Source organism: Labeo rohita, chromosome 1, assembly GCF_022985175.1.
Source record: "Labeo rohita strain BAU-BD-2019 chromosome 1, IGBB_LRoh.1.0, whole genome shotgun sequence".
In the NCBI taxonomy this organism is placed as follows: Eukaryota; Metazoa; Chordata; class Actinopteri; order Cypriniformes; family Cyprinidae; genus Labeo; species Labeo rohita.
Window position 1 is genome coordinate 37,478,548 of NC_066869.1, and position 20,324 is coordinate 37,498,871.

Here is a 20,324-nt window from a genome sequence, read left to right on the forward strand (position 1 = left end):
TGTCTGCTCCCCGTTAGCCTCAGTGAACAAGAGAGACATTATCAGTTTTTTGTGTTTGGAAATCCTCGACTGTTGCTATTCTAAAGTGGAGCGATATTATCAAAACATTAACTCAACATAATTTCTATCTGTTATCTTGTTCACATGTCTATTGGGCAACATTATTTAGTATTTATATGAGAAATGCTATGATTAGATTCCACCACACACATTCCACACCTCACGCTTCATGTTTGCAAATACTGATAGTGACGAGGGAGAGTGAAATATGTGTATCGTGCACTGTAAAATTAACACATCGCAGGCACATCGAGTGTATTCCTGGTGTCCAGACTGTCTGGTGTCAGTCAGAGTATTACTACGCAGACACACGCGCACACTGACGCCACAGTTTCTAGCTGTTGTCTGTCATGGATCCATATTAAGGTCTACGTCTCCATTTGATACACAACAAACATGTTTAAAACAGAATATCCTCTATATCTGTCCCTCTGAATAAATATAACCTGTACTAGTCACAGAACTGCTAAATAAAAATACACAGTCGCTAAACAGTTTAGGCACTTTAGCATGCGGTATTGGCCATTAAACAACATTAAAGTCAGTGCAAGCTTCTATTTATGTAGATTAAGATGCTTTTGAGATTATTAAGAATAGTTGTTGTGTTTTACAGGTGAAAGTGTCCTTCTTCAGAACACAGATCAGTGGAGATCTTCATCATGAATACAGGTAAGTCCGTTATTAACAAAACAGTTCATTTTTAATCAAATTTTGTGTGAAAGTTGTAACATCGTAACATTTTGTGTCAAGAGAGAGGTGCAGTAATTGCTTCTGGTTTGTCCATCAAAATAAAACATCAAATTAAATGCATTTTATTGTGGGATATGCTAGAATATTCTACACAGTAAGCTCTGTTCTGCTCAAAACTCATTTTGAAAAAATAAAGTATTATTACTGGTACAAAATTAGGGTCTACATTAATATATTAAATATAAAATGTGTTCACATCATGTGTGGTTTGAAAACAATGTCTTTGTAATCTGTCATCTTTCCCAGAATGCTCTGCAAATCAGATCGTGCACAAGTTGTATGCTGTTTTGTAAAGGAAGATTAATCTTTAATTGCTATAATACAATACCGTTCAAAAGTTTTGGTTCAGGGTTGTCTTTTATTTTATTTTATTTTATTTTATTTTAAAGAAATCTCATGTTCAGCAATTACAATTACACACACACACACACAAATATATATATATATATAATAATTTATATAATTTATATAATATATAATTATAATAATTTAGAAATACTTTTTTGGAAACTGTGACATTACATGGTCACTTTTGATCTATTTAATGCCTGCAAAAAATAAATAAATAATAACCTAATGAACCACAAACATTTGAACGGTAATGTGCATCATTTAATTGTATTATTTATTTATTTTTATATTTTGCATATCTTTTGCTGCAATAATGTTGCATTGACAATGCATGTGCTTTGCTTCTGTTTGTTTTGCATGTGTGCTTCTGCGTGTGCAAACAAACATACTACAGATAGCGGAGGACATGCTCATAAAAGAGCATCCCTGTTGCTCACCCTCTGGCCTGTGAAGAGGGTCCAGAGCTCACCCAACCTGTACGCTGCTGCAGGTATCAGTGATAGAGCAGGGCTGTATAATAGACAGCTCTTTAAAATAAAGATTTAGAATGTTTTATCTCCTTTTGCTTACTGTTGTTTCATCTGCCTTAGTTATTCAAATGGGTTTTCTTCCTGGTGTTCTATTTATGTGTGTTATGTGTGCTTGTTTTACATGTGTTCACTACATCTGTTGTGTTCCATATTTGTCTTGCTACATTTGTCTATTTTTTTCCTTTTTTTATCTCCTTAGCTCTTAGGAGATGAAAACAGAGGCATTAGATTTAGGATCTTCTATGCTGTGAATATATGTTAAATTTTTTAAAATTAAAATTTTGTCTTTATTTAAATCCTCTTAGTGTTGTTCTGTGTTTGAATTAATATTCCAGGGCCAATTTTATATTGCCTCTTTAATATGTATCACACCTGTAAATGTTTAACATCTGTAAATTAAGCTTGTCAGCTTACCGTGTTTATTTTGAGTGGTTATAGTTTAATAAAAAGTTAAAGGAATAGTTCACTTCCAGAACAAAAATTTAGAGATAATATACTCAGCCTGTTGTCATCCAAAATGTTCATGACTTTCTTTCTTCAGTCATAAAGAAATTATGTTTTTTGAGGAAAACATTTCAGGAATTATTTCCATATAGTGGACTTCTATGATGCCCCTGAATTTGAACTTCCAAAATGCAGTTTAAATGCAGCTTCAAAGGGCTCTAAACGAATAAGGTTCTTATCTAGTGGAACAATCTGTCACTTTCTTAGAAAAATAAAAAAAGACACACTTTTTAACCTCAAATGCTGCTCTTGTCTAGCTTTGTATGCATTCTGTGCATTCCGGTTCAATACAGTTAGGGTATGTCAAAAAACTCCCATCTCATTTTCTCCTCCAACTTCAAAATTGTTCTATATCACTGCAGAAGTACTGACCCAGTGTTTACAAAGTGAACGTGCAAAGAAGGTCAAAGGTCAAATTCCCTAATTGTATTAATAGTGTGCATGCACATCGCAGAGCTAGACATGACAAGCATTTGTGGTTAAAAAGTGTATAAATTTGTATTTTTTTTTAGAAAATGACAGATCGTTTCAGTAGATAAGACCCTTATTCCTCGGCTGGGATCATTTAGAGCCCTTTGAAGTTGCATTAAAACTGCATTCTGGAAGTTCTACAACTCACGGGCACCATAGAAGTCCACTATATGGAGATAATTCCTGAAATGTTCTTTCAAAAAACATAATTTCTTTATGACTGAGGAAAAAAATACATGAACTGAATTAAACTTTTGTTCTGGAAGTGAACTACTACTTTCATGTGATTAATTGTGTGCCTTAACCCATATTTAAGTAATATTGCAGTAATATGAGAATTTTCTTACTATCAGAGCAATTTAAGTTAATTTTGACTGAACTTCCTAAACGATTGATAGTCCTACATTAAATAAGAGCTTTTGGCGCAATTATAATATACTACTGAATAAATGGGACATAGGACATATTTTCCCACATGTAATCTAATCGGGATTCTGAATTAAAAAAATTATAATTATGCTCAGTCTGCAGTTAGTTTTATTGAATACTATGTGTTAAATGCTGTAGAGAGACTGTTCAGGTTGTAATTAAATCAATAAAACCATTTACACCTTCAAAAAAACACACTCAGGATTCACAAATTTTAATTTAAAAAAAAGGACTAGCTGTCATTTTTCTATTCTGATAGTTACAAGGTTCCAGGCATTTTCACTGTTATATTCTGCTGCTTGAGTGAGTCTGAAAAAGTGACATGCTGTCAAGACCTGCCAGAGATATGACAACACGTCTTTAATTTTTGAAAAGCCGCTGGCCACAGACAGGCAGTCAAGCATGCGTTCACAGATGCACTGTTGTATTCTTTTAATGCTGAATTGTTTAAGGCACAGACTGGTTTGAAGAAATACAAAAGATGTCAATTTAAATAGCAGCATGGAGACCATGCCCTTCACTTTCACTTGTAACAGCCCATACAATGCTGAAACCACTTGTCATGCTGACAGCATGTGTTCATTTATTGCAATATACAGGACCATAATCAATGTTTTTTAAGTTTTTGTTCAAAAATGTAAGTTTCTGTTCTTCCACTCTGCAGGTTTACTTATGTTTTAGTTTTAATGATCATTATGAGTGGCGTATGAGAGGAGTAGGTGTTTCAAACATTGTGTGGTCTTACTAGCCATCTCTACTTCTCTGTGTTCAACAGCAGCTTCTGCTCTGTAATCTTCCGGTTCTCTGTAATTCTGCATCTCTCTTTTCATTCCCATATTGTGGCTGTCATGCACCTTATTTTTGAGGGGGCACAAATGGCAGGACACATAGTGTAATTCAAATAAGCAAAATAATACATGCAAAATAAGACATGACTAAAGAAAAAAAAAACTTTTTAGCAACTTAGTAGTTCAAAATATAGGAATATCATTGGAGCTATTTAAAAAGAAACTTAGCTATGTTCTTCTATAATTTCAGTGGGTATGACCCTTCTGCATGTTTTGTGTCTTTTGTCTTGATTTTCTGTGGTCATTAGTGTCATCATAGTAACTGCACTGTCACAATATCATGTTTATATTAATACGTCCTTTTTTTTTTTTTTTTTTTTCCACAGGTAGTGATTCCCAGTCATCAGATTCAGGCAAGTGTTTGTTGGATATGTATGTGTTTCTGTTTTCATCAATGTGTTTACATAAATATTCATGTGTACTGTACAGTGGCCACATGAACTATTTAGATACCTAAGACACTATTTACTACATAAATAGAATTTTTTATTATTATGTAAATACTGTTATAGTATTTATAATATTTTGAATTATATTTTATTTTTTATATTTTCAGTTTTCATTTCATTTTTAGTAATTTATTTATTTTTTTAAGATTTACATTTGCTATAATTTTTACATTTGCTATAATTTTTATGTATTACATTTTTTAAGTTATTTTCCTTATCTAAGAGTATTTTTATAAGCTTTATTTTGATTAGTTTTAGTTTTAGTTAATAAAAACACTCATGAAATTCTAGATGGTACAGGCCAAAGGTTTCTAACTCAGTCTGATGTAATCACATTATTAATCACACAGTGCAGCTGATTGGTTCTTTTCACATCAACAGCCAATGAGCTTGCTGCTCAACATTCAAATATTTGGCTAGAACGTTCTCTAGCAGTTGCAGTGTGCTTCAGAAGCCCCTCACCTTCCCCAGCTCCACCTGTATAGATTTGCTATGGGGTGATTTTTATATATGTTATATATAGGGGTAATTGTATGTGTTATGTGCAGCAGCAGTATTTCCTACATGCTCACAGCAGCATGTCTGTGGATGTGTTGGCAGTAGCAAGTCTAAGTACTTGCTCTTCCGCAGCAGCATAGTAGATCTATTCTGCCAAGAGCAAACACATTAACATTGTCATGTATATTACAATGCTAAACTCTCAGAGACTTGTCATGACAGAAATATATGTGTTGTGGGTGTTTATTTATTTTTTATTTGTGTGTAGATGCCTGGCGTTCACGCAGTGTGTCTGAGGGGTTGCGGAATGGAGATGCCAGCAGCTCGTCCTTGACTTCTAAAGGCTTCCGCAGCGTTAGACCCAATCTACAGGATAAGAAATCTCCCACTCCGGTACATATTTATTCATAATATTTTTTTAATGAGCTGTTATTGCATTCTTGCTTCTTGATCATACCTCTGTTAAATTTTTTACTGTATTCATTTTTTTCAACTTTTTTTTTTTTTTTTTTTCAAAAAAACAATCCTCATTTTTCATGTTATGCATTACTTCAGAATTATTTTTGCTTCACAACTTATTGGTCATCGTCTTTTCTAGAAGTGTCTAGACAAGTGTTCATATCAAGTGTGATTCTCTTCATCCCTAAAGCAGTCAAACTGAAATTTCACTGTGAAAATGTACTTTATTTGAACTGACTTTATATATTTGAATTGACCTTTTCTCTGTCAGGTCCCCTTGCCGCCCCCTCGGAGAGAGAGCTATCACATGACCCCTAACCCCCCATCTTATAGTTCCCTCGCAATGCTGTCAAATGCCTCCCTCTCTCCCCCACAGAGTGATGATGCCATTTCCTCAGGCTCTTACACCATCCAGTCTAGCGCCACTTCCTCATACTCATACTCTAAGACTACCCAAACCTCCACTAGCACCTCTGGAGCCCCCCTCGAGGAGCCCCCCTTGTCCCAACAGGCTAATGCTAACAGTTTTATCACTCGGGTTCTGGGGAGCAAATTGTCATCTTCGAAATTTTCAAATGACCAACTGAATGCAGCCCCTAACAAGACGAAAATTATTAAAACTGAACCTAAATCTAAAACTAAGCCGAAGAGTACATTTGCTCCCCCACCTCAAGACCCCACTGCTACTTCTGAAACACACGTAGCCTCTCTCTCCATCCAGTTAGCTCCTCGCAGTCCAGAACCCCAAGCAGAGACTCAGTCAGGGCCTGAGACTAAATCCAGGACAAACGCAGTGGACCCCGCTGACCCCACGCAAGCCCCTGTTGTACCACCAAGACCAGCGAGCAGTTTGTTGGTACTACTGTCATTTATTTACAGTGATAATGTACACTTATGCTACTGGTCAAAAGTTTGAAATAATTAAGTTTTTAAATGTTTTTAAATAAGTTTATTATACTCACCAAGGCTGTAAAATACAGTAGAAACAGTGAAATATTATTACAATTTAAAATAACTCTTTTCTATTTGAATATATTTCAACATGTAATTTATTTCTGTCATAATAAAGCTGATTTTTTAAAAGCCATTTCTCCAATCAGCAATGTCACGTGATCCTTTAGAAATTATTCTAATATGCTGATTTGCTGCTCAATACTTATTGGTATTCAATTATTAATAATGATTCTTCTTATTATTAGGGCTGTCAGTTGATTGCATTTTTTAATCTAATTAATTACATGATGTTTCGATTAATCTAATTACTTGCAAAATAAATTTGTGAAAATTTAATAGTTTATGTAAATTGATTATTTAAAGCTAATAGATTATTTAAAGCTATTTTTCTGTTAATTGAGAACATATAGTAGATATTTTATTATACTATAGAAGTAGATATTTAGAAATATATAGAAATATTTAGTTTAATTCAACATAAAATTTATTAAGCATAAACATTTAGGCTGCAACATTTTTGGCAACAAAATTTTGGGGGGGAACTAATGTAAAAGTAATGTTTTTAATTTCATAATATTTGTATTATATATTCTTTATTCTTTCTTTCTTTATTTATTTATTTATTTATTTATTTATTTATTTTATTCTTTTTTTTTATGAAATTATACTAAGAAACTAAATGTGCCAGCAGGTGGTGGTAAGTGTCTTTATGAGTCATTCACTCATTCATTCATTCGATTCCTTCAAACAGCTGATTCATTCAGTAAATGACTCTTTTTATGAACGCGCCTTAGAATCATTGATTCACACGATTCATTTAAAATGCGTTTTTATTCAGAAACTAAACACAGCTGTGTTGCTCCAGAGGTAATATGTTCTCTGCAAAATTGAGCAAAACCAAAAAACATTGTGTTTAAAATATAACACAATATCAACTTCTTATTTACTGAACCACTGTATAAAAACACATTTAAGCTTGTGACAGATAGGGACAAAATCGGTGTGATATGTGATTTATATAAATAAGAGACAAAATACATAAAGGGGCATTTTTTTGCACAAATATCTTGAATTTCAGGGAATAACTGCATTTATGGAGTTATCATATTTATCACAACAGTCAACTATATGAAATATTAGATGTAGAGGTCTGGGGGAGGGACCAGCGCGTTACGTGCATTAAAATATTTTAATTGCGTTATTTTTTCATAACTAATTAATTAACGCATTAAACTGACAGCCCTAGTCTTTACTGTCACTTTTTATCAATTTAATGCATTCTTGCTAAATAAAAAAGTATTAATTTATATTATATAACATTTTTTCACAACTTTATTGTATTTCTTATCAAATAAATGCAGCCTGAAATCTTAATTATTCCAAACTTTTAGAAATGTTGGTATCTCTCTTTCTTATACTCACTGTGTAACCCATTTAGCACTCATTCACCCTCATCTGATGGAATAGAGTGAACATACACAGATGGCTTGATGAAAAAGCATGTTTTTGTACTGCTAATTACTATTTTCTTTCATTTTTCCAGCCAAGTACCTTTTATTCCTTCCCACAGATTCACCTGTTCTTCTTCACTCATCATGGTTCAGTCCGCCTGTGCCCGTATTTCACTTCTTGCTCACCGGCTTTGCTTTATGTTCACTTTAAACTTTTGTCTTCCTTCCCTTTTATTCCCTCCCACCTGCCTACCATCAGCGTGAGTTTTCCCCTGTAAGAGGGAGCACCGGGCCTCTCTCTTCTGGACCGCCCTCCCCAGACCCATCAGCTCGCCGTTCACCGTATAGCCGGGCCAGTCAGGATTCCCCTGACTTCCTGTCAGGGCTATTGCCCAAAGCCCTCTCGCCGACACCCTACGCCCCTCTGGAACGTTCCGGGCTAATGTCGGCCTCACCTGCCCCGTCACCAGTAACCGTGTCAGCGCTGAGTCACTATTCATCATCCACAGCTGGGCTGGAGGAGCTGCAGATCTGCGGCTTGGACTCCTCCCCCGCAGCCACACCCACCCCATCCCCCACACTCAGCCACGCCTCCAATGCCCCTGACGAGCTTCCTACCGTCCCGCCAGCTGCCAAAGGCACTAACGTAACTATCACGCTCAACTGGCGCACCTCACCTCAGTCTGGTGTCACGTTTGTTTAAATCTACTCATGTTTGTATGTCCTCACCAGTCTTTCAGAACTGTTGAATGTTTAACTTTGAGTCATATGCTTTAATGCATCAGCTTACAGCAGATGGCTGCTTTGTCTTTTGTTTTATGCTTCACTCTGTTCTATGTATGCAGTATTTCATTGTGTGCTATATATGTTGTTTCCCATTTAAAGTCAACATGCACAATGTGACATGTTTTAAAGGACACCTATTATGCCCCTTTTTACAAGATGCAAAATAAGTCTCATGTGTCCCCAGAATGTGTCTGTGACGTTTCAGCTCATAATAGCCCACAGATCATTTATTATATCATTTAAAAAATGCCTATTTTGAATGGAAGCAGAAACACGCTGTTTTCATGCATGTCTCTTTAAATGCAAATGAGCTGCTGCTCCCCGCCCACTTTTCCAGAATAGGGCTGCACCTTTACAGCATGTAGCTCAGATACTCTGCCAAAAAACATCTCTTTGGTTTTTAGTACCATGTCTATCGCACTGAAATCATGCATTTTAAAGCCATATCAGTTTAAACTTCTTCTGAACGCACACATCTGAAGTACTCAGAGTTCTCTTTCATGTCTCAATGCACTTAAACTGTCAAATACACAGTTTATGTTAAAAGCACATAAGTTATAAAAACACAGTCGGTTATGTATGTAAAGGTAAACAGCTGGGAAAGAAATCAGATGTTTATATTAGATCTGTCTATGCTGTTAATATGACGCAAGCAATATAATAAAAACCAGAAAATCAGTCACTGCTCTGGACTGAATAACTTCTATAGCTTTAATAAGAAGACATTTCCTGCTTGAATGCTGCTTTTAAATGTTCTAGCATGAAAATAAATATGGTGGATTGTGTGTGCAGTAGCATTCTGGATATCTGTCAACATTTGAGTAAGTTATTGCATTTTGATTAAAGATTACATTTTTCGTTGGACTACTGTTAACTGATGAATTGTCCAGGGACGTTTATAAAGAAAGAGGACGTTTTAATTTCATGTTGACTTTAAGGTTCCTATGATGACCTGTGACCTTTCATGATGTTTGTTTGAGATTAACATTGGCATTTTAAATTGCTGCTGTTGACTTGAACTTCTTTGGAATATGAATGTATAATATAACCATACTCCAGTGTTAACACTTTTTCCTACATAGATTGTCCTGCACTCATTATCTACTAAAGGTTCCTTTAAAGTGTGTTTGTTATCATGTGGTCTAACAGTTTTTTAGTTAACTCTTCTGTTGTCATCCATCATTCCTTTCATGTTACTACAGAAGCACCAACATCTGATCACAACCTTTTGTCATTTTTGTAACAGCATTTTCCTCATTGTACAGTATCTGTAATAGTTTACAATTCGTCTTTTGATGTGTGCTCCCGTGTCTTACATTTCTCATTCTTCTAACTTCTTATTGTCCCATAGCTGTCACCCACTCATACTTGTTTGACCTAAAATGACTCTACAAATTACCCATATTTCCATCTCTTATAAACTGTTTTGTATGTTGCCCAGGGTCAGATGGCAGTGAACGGAAGCTCTCAATCTCAGAGGCCCTTCTCTCCGCCTGCGTACCCTCCTCCACCCCCAACCCTCAGCCCAGGCCTAGTAAAAATCCAGCAGGGTCGTAGTTCAGGTAAGCGGAAAGTCCCACACAGACCTCTGGCTAGTATTGCAAGGCAGAGTTTTGACCATCGGCCAGACGTTGCTTATTCAGGCTGCAAACCGCCCACTTAGACTGGAATAGGAGCCACATGTTAAAACTAGTATTTGTATGTGATGTAGACATAAAAAATAAAAAGAGAAATAGTAAAGGATAGTAAGATACTATTTTTTTTTTGTTGTTTGAAAAAACAGTTGAGGTCAAAAGTTTGCATCCCCCTTTCAGAATCTTAAAAAATGTTAATTATTTTACCAAAACAAAAGGCATCTTACAAAAATGCATGCTATTGTTTATTTAGTACTGACCTGAGTAAGATATTTCACATATACAATATATATGTCTACAAGAAAAAATAATAGTTACATTTATAAAAATGAACCAGTTCAAAATTTTACATCCCTCTTGAGTGCTAATACTGTGTTGTTACCTGATGCTTTTTTCCTGTTTGTTTAGTGATAGTTGTTCATAAGTCCCTTGTTTGTCCTGAACAGTTAAACTGCCAGCTGTTCTTAAGAAAAGTCCTTCAGGTCCCACAAATTCTCAGTTTTTTCAACATTTTTGTGTATTTGAACCCTTTCCAACAATTACTGTATGATTTTGAGATCCATCTTTTCACACTGAGGACAACCGAGGGACTCATATGCAACTATTACAGAAATGTAATAGTTGCAAATGCTCACTTATGCTTCAGAAATAAAAGCCATGCATTAAGAGCCGGGGGTGAAAACTTTTGAACAGAATGGAGATGTGCACATTTTTCTTATTTTGCCTAAATATCATATTTTTTCATTTAGTACTGCCCTTCAGAGGCTACAGAAGATAGTTACATGTTTCCCAGAAGACAAAATAAGTTAAATTTATCCTGATCTTCAAATTCAAAAAGTTTTCACCCCTCCCGGGTCTACTATCGTTTCTAATTGAAGACTTTCCTCAGTTGCCTTTTTGTCCTTCTATTGACTGAATCCTAGTTTTGGGGCTCTGAAATAGTGGATTTGTAATGCACAACTCATGTTAGTGGATGCTGGTATTGGCAGTTAAGGGTGCAGTCTGGTCCTCAGGATATGATGCATTTGCATCCATTAGGCCAGACCGGAGCAATCAATACCTGAACAGAGGGAAACTGAGGAGAGGCAAAGCTCAGACACTTTGGTGGGGTTTTGCTTAGGAAGGCAAATTCATACAATTGTTGTAGTAGTTTAAAGAAAGATGCTGACAAATAGTTTGCAGTAGTGTTTCCTCATGTCATTGCCTTTTTGCCTGCGCAAACCTGCATAGATGTGAAGGAATACAAGTAGCTGTCTCATTAATGCTGTGTCATACAAATTTCATAGTGCAGGGTGCTTAGTCAGGGTAAGAGCTTGTGCCATGTAAGTGTTCCTGTTCTATTATATTAGATTTGATTGTGACTGACTGTCTAGCTCAGACTTCTGTCACTATATATCTTTTTTCAGGCTGACACTATGTGCCATGATCTAATACAAATTTTGGGAAACATTATAGATTGCTTTCGTCAAAGGCTGTTTTTGATCGCTTAGTGTGACATTCTCACCAATGGCTTATTAATTTCCTTTCTGATGAATATTAGCATCCAGTAAAGTCCTGACAGTAACAAATTTTGAGCCTGCAGTGTGACCGTATCTATGGCAGCAGTCTAATGAAGAGCCAATAGCAGCACAGCAATCAATGATGTGTGTGAGGGAGAGAGACAGACAGGGAGAGACATTTAGTTAAAAAGGTTGATACCAGGTTGTCGCAGTGTGTTCTCTCACTGTTACCCAGAATCTCACTGGGGTCACAGTTTGACAAGAATCAATTGTAAAGGACTAAAAAAAATTGCACAGCAGTTTTTATCTGTCTCCAACCTTTCTCTCTCTCACTCAGAGGGTTCAGAGACAGTGAAGAGAGAGACCGTGATCTCTGGTCAGACAGTGGTCAGCAGCTCTGTGCCCATCGCTCGTTTCTCGGAGGAAGAGAAGAAGGTGTCCATCATAAAAGCACCCCATTACGAAGGCATCGGACCAGTGGATGAGTCAGGCATTCCCATCGCCATCCGAACGGTGAGTGATATCCAGCCGTTTAAGGGAACTGACAAAAATGACAAATTAAAAATGACTACACTTTAAAAATTATTGTTTTTATTTGTTATGTACATTTTACAAGTACTATTTCAGTCTTTCTAGTTTAAAAATTGCATGTTTAATGTGTTACTTGCTGTTTCTTAGTTATTGTTTTTGAATTTTACTAGCAATTTTGGATTGAAAATTATTACAAAGTAAATCCTACACCATTTTTTCAGTGTATTGTGCTCCTGTAAATTTGTTTAATATCATGTAGCAAATTTGAGTTCATTATTTATAATATAAAACAAAATTTAGGCAAGGCAAGGCAAGGCAAGTTTATTTATATAGCACATTTCATACACAAAGGTAGTTCAAAGTGCTTTACATAAAAGGAAGTAGAATAATCATAAAAAACAATATTATATGAAAACAATAATAAAAACAATAATCACAAAAAAGGAAGTAGAACAATCATAAAAACAATGATCACAACAATAAAACAAAAAATGTAAAATGTAAAAACTGATTTAGTCATTAATGGTGACACGATGACACTTTCACAAAGTATGTAATGATTTTTTTTGTCCTTAAAGCTAAGACTGATATATTTATAATCAAGTTTACAGATAGTTAATTTGTCTGGCCATAACTGTTTTCAGCATGTGAAGACATTAGCTATTTATTATAAACCAGTTCATTCTGGATTTCAAATTTTATTGGTCAGCATTTAGTCCAAAAGCACTTTTTAATGTTTCACATTAAGAACAAACTGCTAGGCTGCAATTCCTAATAAAGGACAGGCAGAAGACCTAATTTAACACAATAAAGTAATTCATAATATTGTGTCTAAAAGTTACTCAGTGTTAACTTCCACGTATTGAACGGTTTATATAAATGTACTAGCAGAATTTTGAGCCAATGATATTTAGAGTTGATGGCGCTAAACAACATGAAGGCACAGAAATAGAAACCCAAAAATACTGACAGAATGTTCCGCTTCCACTTATCGTGATTGTGACTGGTTAGTACAAAAACTGAGATTTATGTGATATTTTATTACTTGTCGCTTCATAACAGCGGCATAGTTCGGACCCGTAATAAAACAAAACCAAGCACTTGTTCTTTTTAAACAGTATAACGTCTGTTGACTATCACTGGTCAGTTTAAAATAGCAGATCAGCTGTTAATGATCTGTTTTTAGGGCATTTTTTTAATTCATGTTTGAGTTGTTTTGACATTTGATCTTCTTATTGTGGTTAGAGGAATGCTTTTGAGCTCTCAGCAGTTGAGACTGTCTGTGAATGTGTGTGTTTGTGAGCAGAAGAGAACATTCCTGCCTCTTTCCTGGCAGGTTACTATGATACTCCCTTGTCTGTCTCTCTCACTCTCTGTGCTCTGGTGATTTTGCTGGTTGTCAGGTAATGACAAATGCTGTTAGCTGTTTGTTCGCTTAACCAGCAAACTGACAAGGCAACTTGCTTTTGTGTGTGTGCTTCTATTTAGACTGTGGACAGACCCAAGGACTGGTACAAAACCATGTTCAAACAGATCCACATGGTTCATAAAGCAGGTGAGTGAGTGGACACAGAGTGTATCCTGCAATATTCATTTTGAATGACTGACAAACACATACTGTGTTTTATTTCTGTTTAATGCTGTTTTCACCAGATGATGACTATGCAGACACATATAATGCAACATACGCTGTCATAAACAACGGTAAGTTCTGTGAAATATGAAGATCTGATATTAACTTCCATATTTGCTTAAAGGAGTAGTTCACTTCCAGAACAAAACTTTACAGATAATGTACTCACCCCTTTGTCATCCAAGATGTTCATGCCTTTCTTTCTTCAGTTGTAATTATGTTTTTTGAGGAAAATATTTCAGGAATTATCTCCATATAGTGGAGTTAAATGGTGCCTGTGAGTTTGAACGTCCGAAATGCAGTTTAAATGCAGCTTCAAATTGCTCTAAACGATTACAGCAGAGAAATAAGGGTCTTATCTAGTAAAACGATCTTTCATTTTCTAAAAAAAATAAAATAAAATAATAAAAATTATATACTTTTTGACCTCAAATGCTCATCTTGTCTAGCTCTGTGATGCGCATGCATATTCTGTGTAATCCGGGTCAATACAGTTAGATCAGGTTGGAAAACTTTCATCTCATTTTCTCCTCCAATTTTAAAATCATCCTACATCGCTGTTTTACCTTTTTTTGTACAGGGCATTTGTCCTTATTTGCATGTTCACTTTGTAAACACTGGGTCGGTACTTCTGTAGCAATGATGATTTTAAAGTTGGAGGAGAAAATGAGATGGGAGTTTTTCGACATACCCTAAATGTATTGAACCGGAATACAAAGAGTACGCATGCACATGGCAGAACTAGACAAGACGAGCAGTTGAGGTTAAAAAGTATATACATTTTTATTTTTTTTTAGAAAATGAATGATTGTTTGACTAGATAAGACCCTTATTTCTTGGCTGGGCTCGTTTAGAGCCCTTTGAACCTGCATTTAAACTGCATTTTGGATGTTTAAACTAGCGGGCACCATTTAAGTCCACTATATGGAGATAATTCCTGAAATGTTTTCCTCAAAAAACATAATTTTTTTTACGACTGAAGAAAGAAAGGCATGAACATCTTGAATGACAACTGGGTGAGTACATTATCTGTACATTTTTGTCTGGAAGTGAACTACTTTAAAAATCATTTTTTAAAAAAAGACTAAAGAGTTAATGTGTGTATAGCTACTGTACATTTGTTTCATGCACTGCAAAAAATGCTTTTCTTACTTAGATTTTTTGTCTTGTTTCCAGCTAAAATATCTTACAATTTTTAAATCAAGAAGGACTTTTTTTTTCTCTGAAAACAAGATTTTTACTTGTCTAGAAAATCCTTCTTGATTTAAGAATTTTAAGATATTTTGGCTGGAAACATGACAAAAAATCTAAGTAAGAAAAGCATTTTTTGCAGTGTTATCTATTATATATCTATGATATTCGTGCTTCTTTCTTAGAAAATTACCCTCCTGTTCATGCCCACCCACCGCCTCGAACACACACCTACCGGCCTCTCTCTAGAAATACCTCAGAAACGCCAGACGGTGCCATCCAACGGGAGCTCTCGCCATCACCCGTGCCTCCTCCGCCCCCTCCGATGCCCTCTCTCCTCCAGCTCCGTTCACGAGACATGGACAGAGAGAAAGAGTTCTCGCACGACCCGTAAGAAACCTGTCCTCATGTGCTATACACTAATAAACTACAGTGCATTTTGCAAGAAAATACTATGTCAGTGTTTCTGCTTGAAACATTTACATTTAATTGAGTGTTAATTGCCATTTCTCTGTAATTGTTTATGAAATATCTGAGTAAAAAAAATGATTTCAAAGTAAATCCTGCAGCAAATATTTTATCAGCGCACAGGCTTTCGTTTTAAACATGTCTGTAACATATCTCTAATTGTTTCTTATTCTAATTCTCATCTGTAGAAATGAGTGGGGTCCTCCAGATCGAAAAGTGGACACGCGTAAATACCGGGCGGAACCACGGAGCATCTTTGAGTATGAGCCGGGCAAATCCTCCATCCTTGAGCAAGAAAGGCCTGTGAGTAATCTTATTTAATTCAGTCACTATATTTAAGTGTTTGTTATTCATTTAAACTGGTCTAAAATTCCTCACATAACATGGACCCAAGGTTGCGGTTTAAAGGCAATCCTGTTCTTGTGTTCTCTTTCATTTTAGAATAATTCAGTGCTGTTCAAGTCTGTTTAATCACAAAATCAAACATACAGGGTCAGGCTCCTAAACAGATTAGACCTTGTCCTAGATTAAATTGCTCTGTCAGCAGAGACTTGCCTTTTGAAAATCTCCTACTCTTATGTTGTTCCAGGCCTGTATGATTTTCTTTTTAATATGGAACACAAACATGTACATTCAAATATGAAGCATCACACAGGGTTTTATGACGATGTTACTGTTTCTTATTGATGCCATTCATATCTGAGGTGCCATATTTTCTGTAAATAATGACAAGTTTGATCTGTTCCTTAGACAAAGCTATCATTTGGCCTCAAAACAATTCAAATATAGTGCACACATTATATAAATGACTTTTATAATATTTTTATAGTGCTTTTTGGTCATATTTGGAGGAACAGAATCCATTCACTTTCATTCTTCTAAACATGTTTTATGTTTGATCCGTGAAGGAAAGGTTTGGATTTCGATATTTATTTATCTAATTAAGAATATGTGGCAAAATATTTTTTCTATAAACTGTTCCTTTAATTTCTATATGTTTTGTAGACAATTGTGCTCGTCTCTCTCATATGTACACACAGTCATTCAAAAGTATGGATCAGTAAGATTTTCTTTTTTTTTAAAGAAATTAATATTTATATTCAGCAAGGATTGAATTAGTAAAGATATTGGTAATGTTACAGAGATTTCTGCTTCAAATACATGCTGTTCTCTTTATATTCATCAAAAAAATCCTTGAAGAAAAGGAATCACGGTTTTCACCAAAACATTAAGCAACAACTGTTCAAATTAATAATAATAGAAAGAAATTTTGATTTCAAATTAATCATGTGACACTGAAGACTTGTGTAATGGTTGATTTGCCATTACAGGGATAAATTACGTTTTAAACTATATTAAAATAGAAAACAGTTACTTTATACCTATTTACGTTTCAATAATATTGTTTTAACTGTTTTTCAAAAAAAATAAAAATCTTACTGACCCCAAACTTTTAAACAGCAGTGTAATTAACGTGCTATCCTGTCTTATGAAAACTCTCAATTTTATTGTAGCATATACAGTTTGAGCTTTGCTTTATTAAGGTGTTGCAGGCCTAACTTACTGTTTCCTACAGTGTCAAACTGCAATTTTCCAACCTGCTGATTGGACATGTGTTAAGGCTGTGTTTTCCCCGTTTCATGGATCGTTTGACCAAATAATGGACCATCAGCCATGAGTTTGCTTATCATGAGCAATGTGGTGCTTTAGCAAGCTTTCTTTTCCTTTGTGTATTAGTTCATGTAGTAGGTAAAATATTGCTAAAGGTATGCACTAAAAGCAGTCAATTAGAGCAGTCAATTAGTGCTGTGGTTAGCTCTGAAACATTAAGCTCTTGTTTTCATGATAGGAACAATGCAGTTTTAAATTTGCCAGCAATGCAGTATATCCCAGTCTCCCCCAAATAATATCACGTTCTCCTGTATTTGTCCAATAAAGCGAGACAAATGAAATGGCTCAATAAAGGAATTTCCCCAGTGTTTTATGTCTCTTTTGAGAGCAGTTGAACTTTTGTCGAATACTGGAAGGGCGTCAGACAAAGCGGTGCAGTCGTAGCCAGTGGCTTGGTTCGGGAAACAATAAGATAGAAATGTCAGGAGGCTGAATCACTGCAATTCCCTCAGCACAAACACAGTGGATATGGCGGGAAATGTCCCAGGTGGCAAAATGAGTGGGCAGCTTTCTCAGCATGTACAGTCATACCTTAAGGAAAAGTAAAAGATGCTTTAGAAAGAGAGAGGTGAGGGGAAGAAGCATGATGTCTCCCCCTTTTGGACATCATTGAGAATCACAACTCATATTAAAGGGATAGTCCACCCAAAAATTAAACCTCCTGTTATTTCAAACCTATGACTTTCTTTCAGCTGAGCACAAAAGAAGATATTTTGAAGAATGTGGATAATCTCAACAGTTGCACTTCTCATCAACTTCCATTGTATTTTTGGTCCATACATTGGAAGTCAATAGGAACCAGAATTGTTTGGTTAAATGGTCATGAAACCCCCCTGTTTCAGCACTGGTTAATTCTCACCACAGTTTTGAAAAATGCTGCACAAGTGGGTGTGGAGAAGAGGGGGAAGAGGGGAGAGAGTGAACTTTAGGTTTAGACTGTTTAGACAGTTTCATTTCTCTCCGACTGAGTTAACAACACAAATAAATGCACAGCCATTTGCACTCTGCATCGAAAACATATATATGAATGCGCTGTTGCACCTCTATTAATTTTAAGGCTTTTTTGCAGCGTTTATAATCCTTTTGATGGGTTGCGTCAAGAAGCTATAAAAAACGCTATTACACTTACTAACGTTATATGAATGAATCACGTTTGTGCCGAGCTCTTACAAAGCAATCTCTCTCATCCATGAACGTTTCTCTCATTTAATATATGCAATCTCACAGCCTAAAGCATCTGTCATAGCAGATCAACACAGGCTGTCTATAAGTGAATAATTAGGCAAAGCTCTTCTCATAAGATAAGAAAACGTCGCCTCATGAATAATTATGACACATCAGCGCGTCATCGATGTACTGTAGTCCGTTGGCACGTCACAAACTATGACGTTAGCACAAAGTAGATTTTAAACCCGGAAGATAAAAAATAGAGCAAAAAAGCTAAAAATTAACCAGTTTTCTCCAACAATTAAAATTAACAGATGCTAACATTGTCATCCATGATGTGCAACACGAACACCTCTGCTAAAATCTCAGAAAAAGTAGTCCAGAGCTTCATGAACCTTTAACAGCATTCTTCAAAATATCTTCTTTATTCTGTGGAACACAAAATTTTTAGGAAGAAATGTGGTAACCAAATAATTTCAGTTCCCACTGACTTCCAAGTTATTTTTTCCATATACCTTAGAAGTCAATGGGACCTGAAAAGGTTTGGTTACCAACACTGAGGGTGACATGAGGGTGAGCACATGATAGCACATGACAGATTTTTTTTTTTTTCACTTTTGAGTGGAATCTCTTTAAAAGTCCACTGACATATCAAACAGTCCCGCCCACTTTTTTTTTAAATAGCCAATAGCATTTCGGTTATATCAAAGCTTGGGCAGGGCTGTTGAACTCAGTAAAGCCACATTTGGCAGGGTATGATCTCATCCATAATGCTATAAAATATAGTATTCTGTGGGTCTGATATGTTTTGAGTTCCGTGCCGATTCATTCATATGATCTACTCCATACCATTGTGTCTCTGGACTGTGTGCGCACTGGGGCAGTTCCAAGTACACAACGCTAAACCAGACTTATTTTGCCCCATTTGAAAGCATATATACTGTCTGAATCGTTCCCTATCCCCTATATAGTGTACTACGAGCCAGTCACCATAGAGAAAATGCGAATTCTGTGAACAAGCACTTGATTTCAGCCGCAGCTTCAGCGTCTATTTATAGTGTAGGGGGCGGGGCGCTTCGGATTCTAGAGAGCATTTGATTGGACAGAAAGTTTGATGAGAAGCTAAAGTGCAGATTGATGTCATCAAAATGTTTGACTCATATTAACAGAAGTTAGAGACTGTACGTTTTATATGCTGATATCTTGTAAATGCAAATTTTGTCATTGTTTTATGCTAATATATTCGTACTAAAAGCCAAATAACTTTAATTTTGATTTCAAAGGGACTTCTCTTTAGAAGAATCTCCAATTGTTAGTATTTGCCATTACATACTGTGTGTGTGAGAGAGAATGTTCATGACCTACAACATCCTCCTCCTCTGTTCTTTGCTCCACCAGTCTTTGCAGCATATTTTGGTCCTCATAACCCTGATTTCCATTTCTCATTGTTTTTCCTCCTTCCCTTACCTCTCTTTTCTATGTGGCTTCTTGCTCCAGACGTTTGATTTAAACCCAGATGACATAGATTTAGAGAATGAGCCTTGGTTTAAATTCTTTTCCGAGTTGGAGTTTGGACGGCCGGTAAGTTGTGCGAGGGTGCGGCAGGTTGGCATGCTGTAGGCTGTAATGTCCTGTCCGGTACACACATGCTGTTGTGTAATGACAAGCATATGTGTGTGTGTGCTTGTGTGTGTACGTGTGTGTCTTTAAAATTCAAGTTCTGACTTTTTTAGAACTTGATGTTATTTGCACACTGAAAACAGAAAATTACATTTAACATCACCACGATAACAATTTGCACAATAACAATGCAGCAAATGAGGCATCAGACACATTTGATATGTCTGATGGTAAATCCCAAGGCTAATCTTGCTCTGTTTTTCTCACTGAAAGAACAACTTTATCTGTACTTGTGCTCTGTTTATGAGGTACAGAGTTGTCTTTAAAAGAATGTCAGTGTTTTTTAAAAAGTTTAACTTTTAGTGTGTAA

The 20,324-nt window shown here is 35.8% G+C and overlaps 1 protein-coding gene across 8 annotated transcripts in view; it reads left to right on the forward strand.

Annotated features, from left to right (window-relative positions):
- sorbs2a (sorbin and SH3 domain containing 2a) overlaps positions 1 to 20,324 on the forward strand; it is a 68,983-nt gene that overhangs the window by 24,623 nt on the left and 24,036 nt on the right. For 3 of the 8 annotated variants that reach the window (XM_051106940.1, XM_051106950.1, XM_051106995.1), the window contains exons 2-12: positions 674 to 729; positions 4,270 to 4,296; positions 5,159 to 5,283; positions 5,621 to 6,205; positions 9,982 to 10,102; positions 12,011 to 12,186; positions 13,693 to 13,759; positions 13,858 to 13,908; positions 15,214 to 15,418; positions 15,685 to 15,799; positions 19,832 to 19,915. In XM_051106940.1, coding sequence (XP_050962897.1) covers positions 720 to 729; positions 4,270 to 4,296; positions 5,159 to 5,283; positions 5,621 to 6,205; positions 9,982 to 10,102; positions 12,011 to 12,186; positions 13,693 to 13,759; positions 13,858 to 13,908; positions 15,214 to 15,418; positions 15,685 to 15,799; positions 19,832 to 19,915 — 1,566 coding nt within the window. In that variant the 5' untranslated portion in view covers positions 674 to 719. Of the gene's footprint in view, positions 1 to 673; positions 730 to 4,269; positions 4,297 to 5,158; positions 5,284 to 5,620; positions 6,206 to 8,013; positions 8,401 to 9,981; positions 10,103 to 12,010; positions 12,187 to 13,692; positions 13,760 to 13,857; positions 13,909 to 15,213; positions 15,419 to 15,684; positions 15,800 to 19,831; positions 19,916 to 20,324 lie in introns of all 8 variants that reach the window. The other 5 variants (XM_051106978.1, XM_051107002.1, XM_051106960.1 and 2 more) reach the window with 3 other exon arrangements.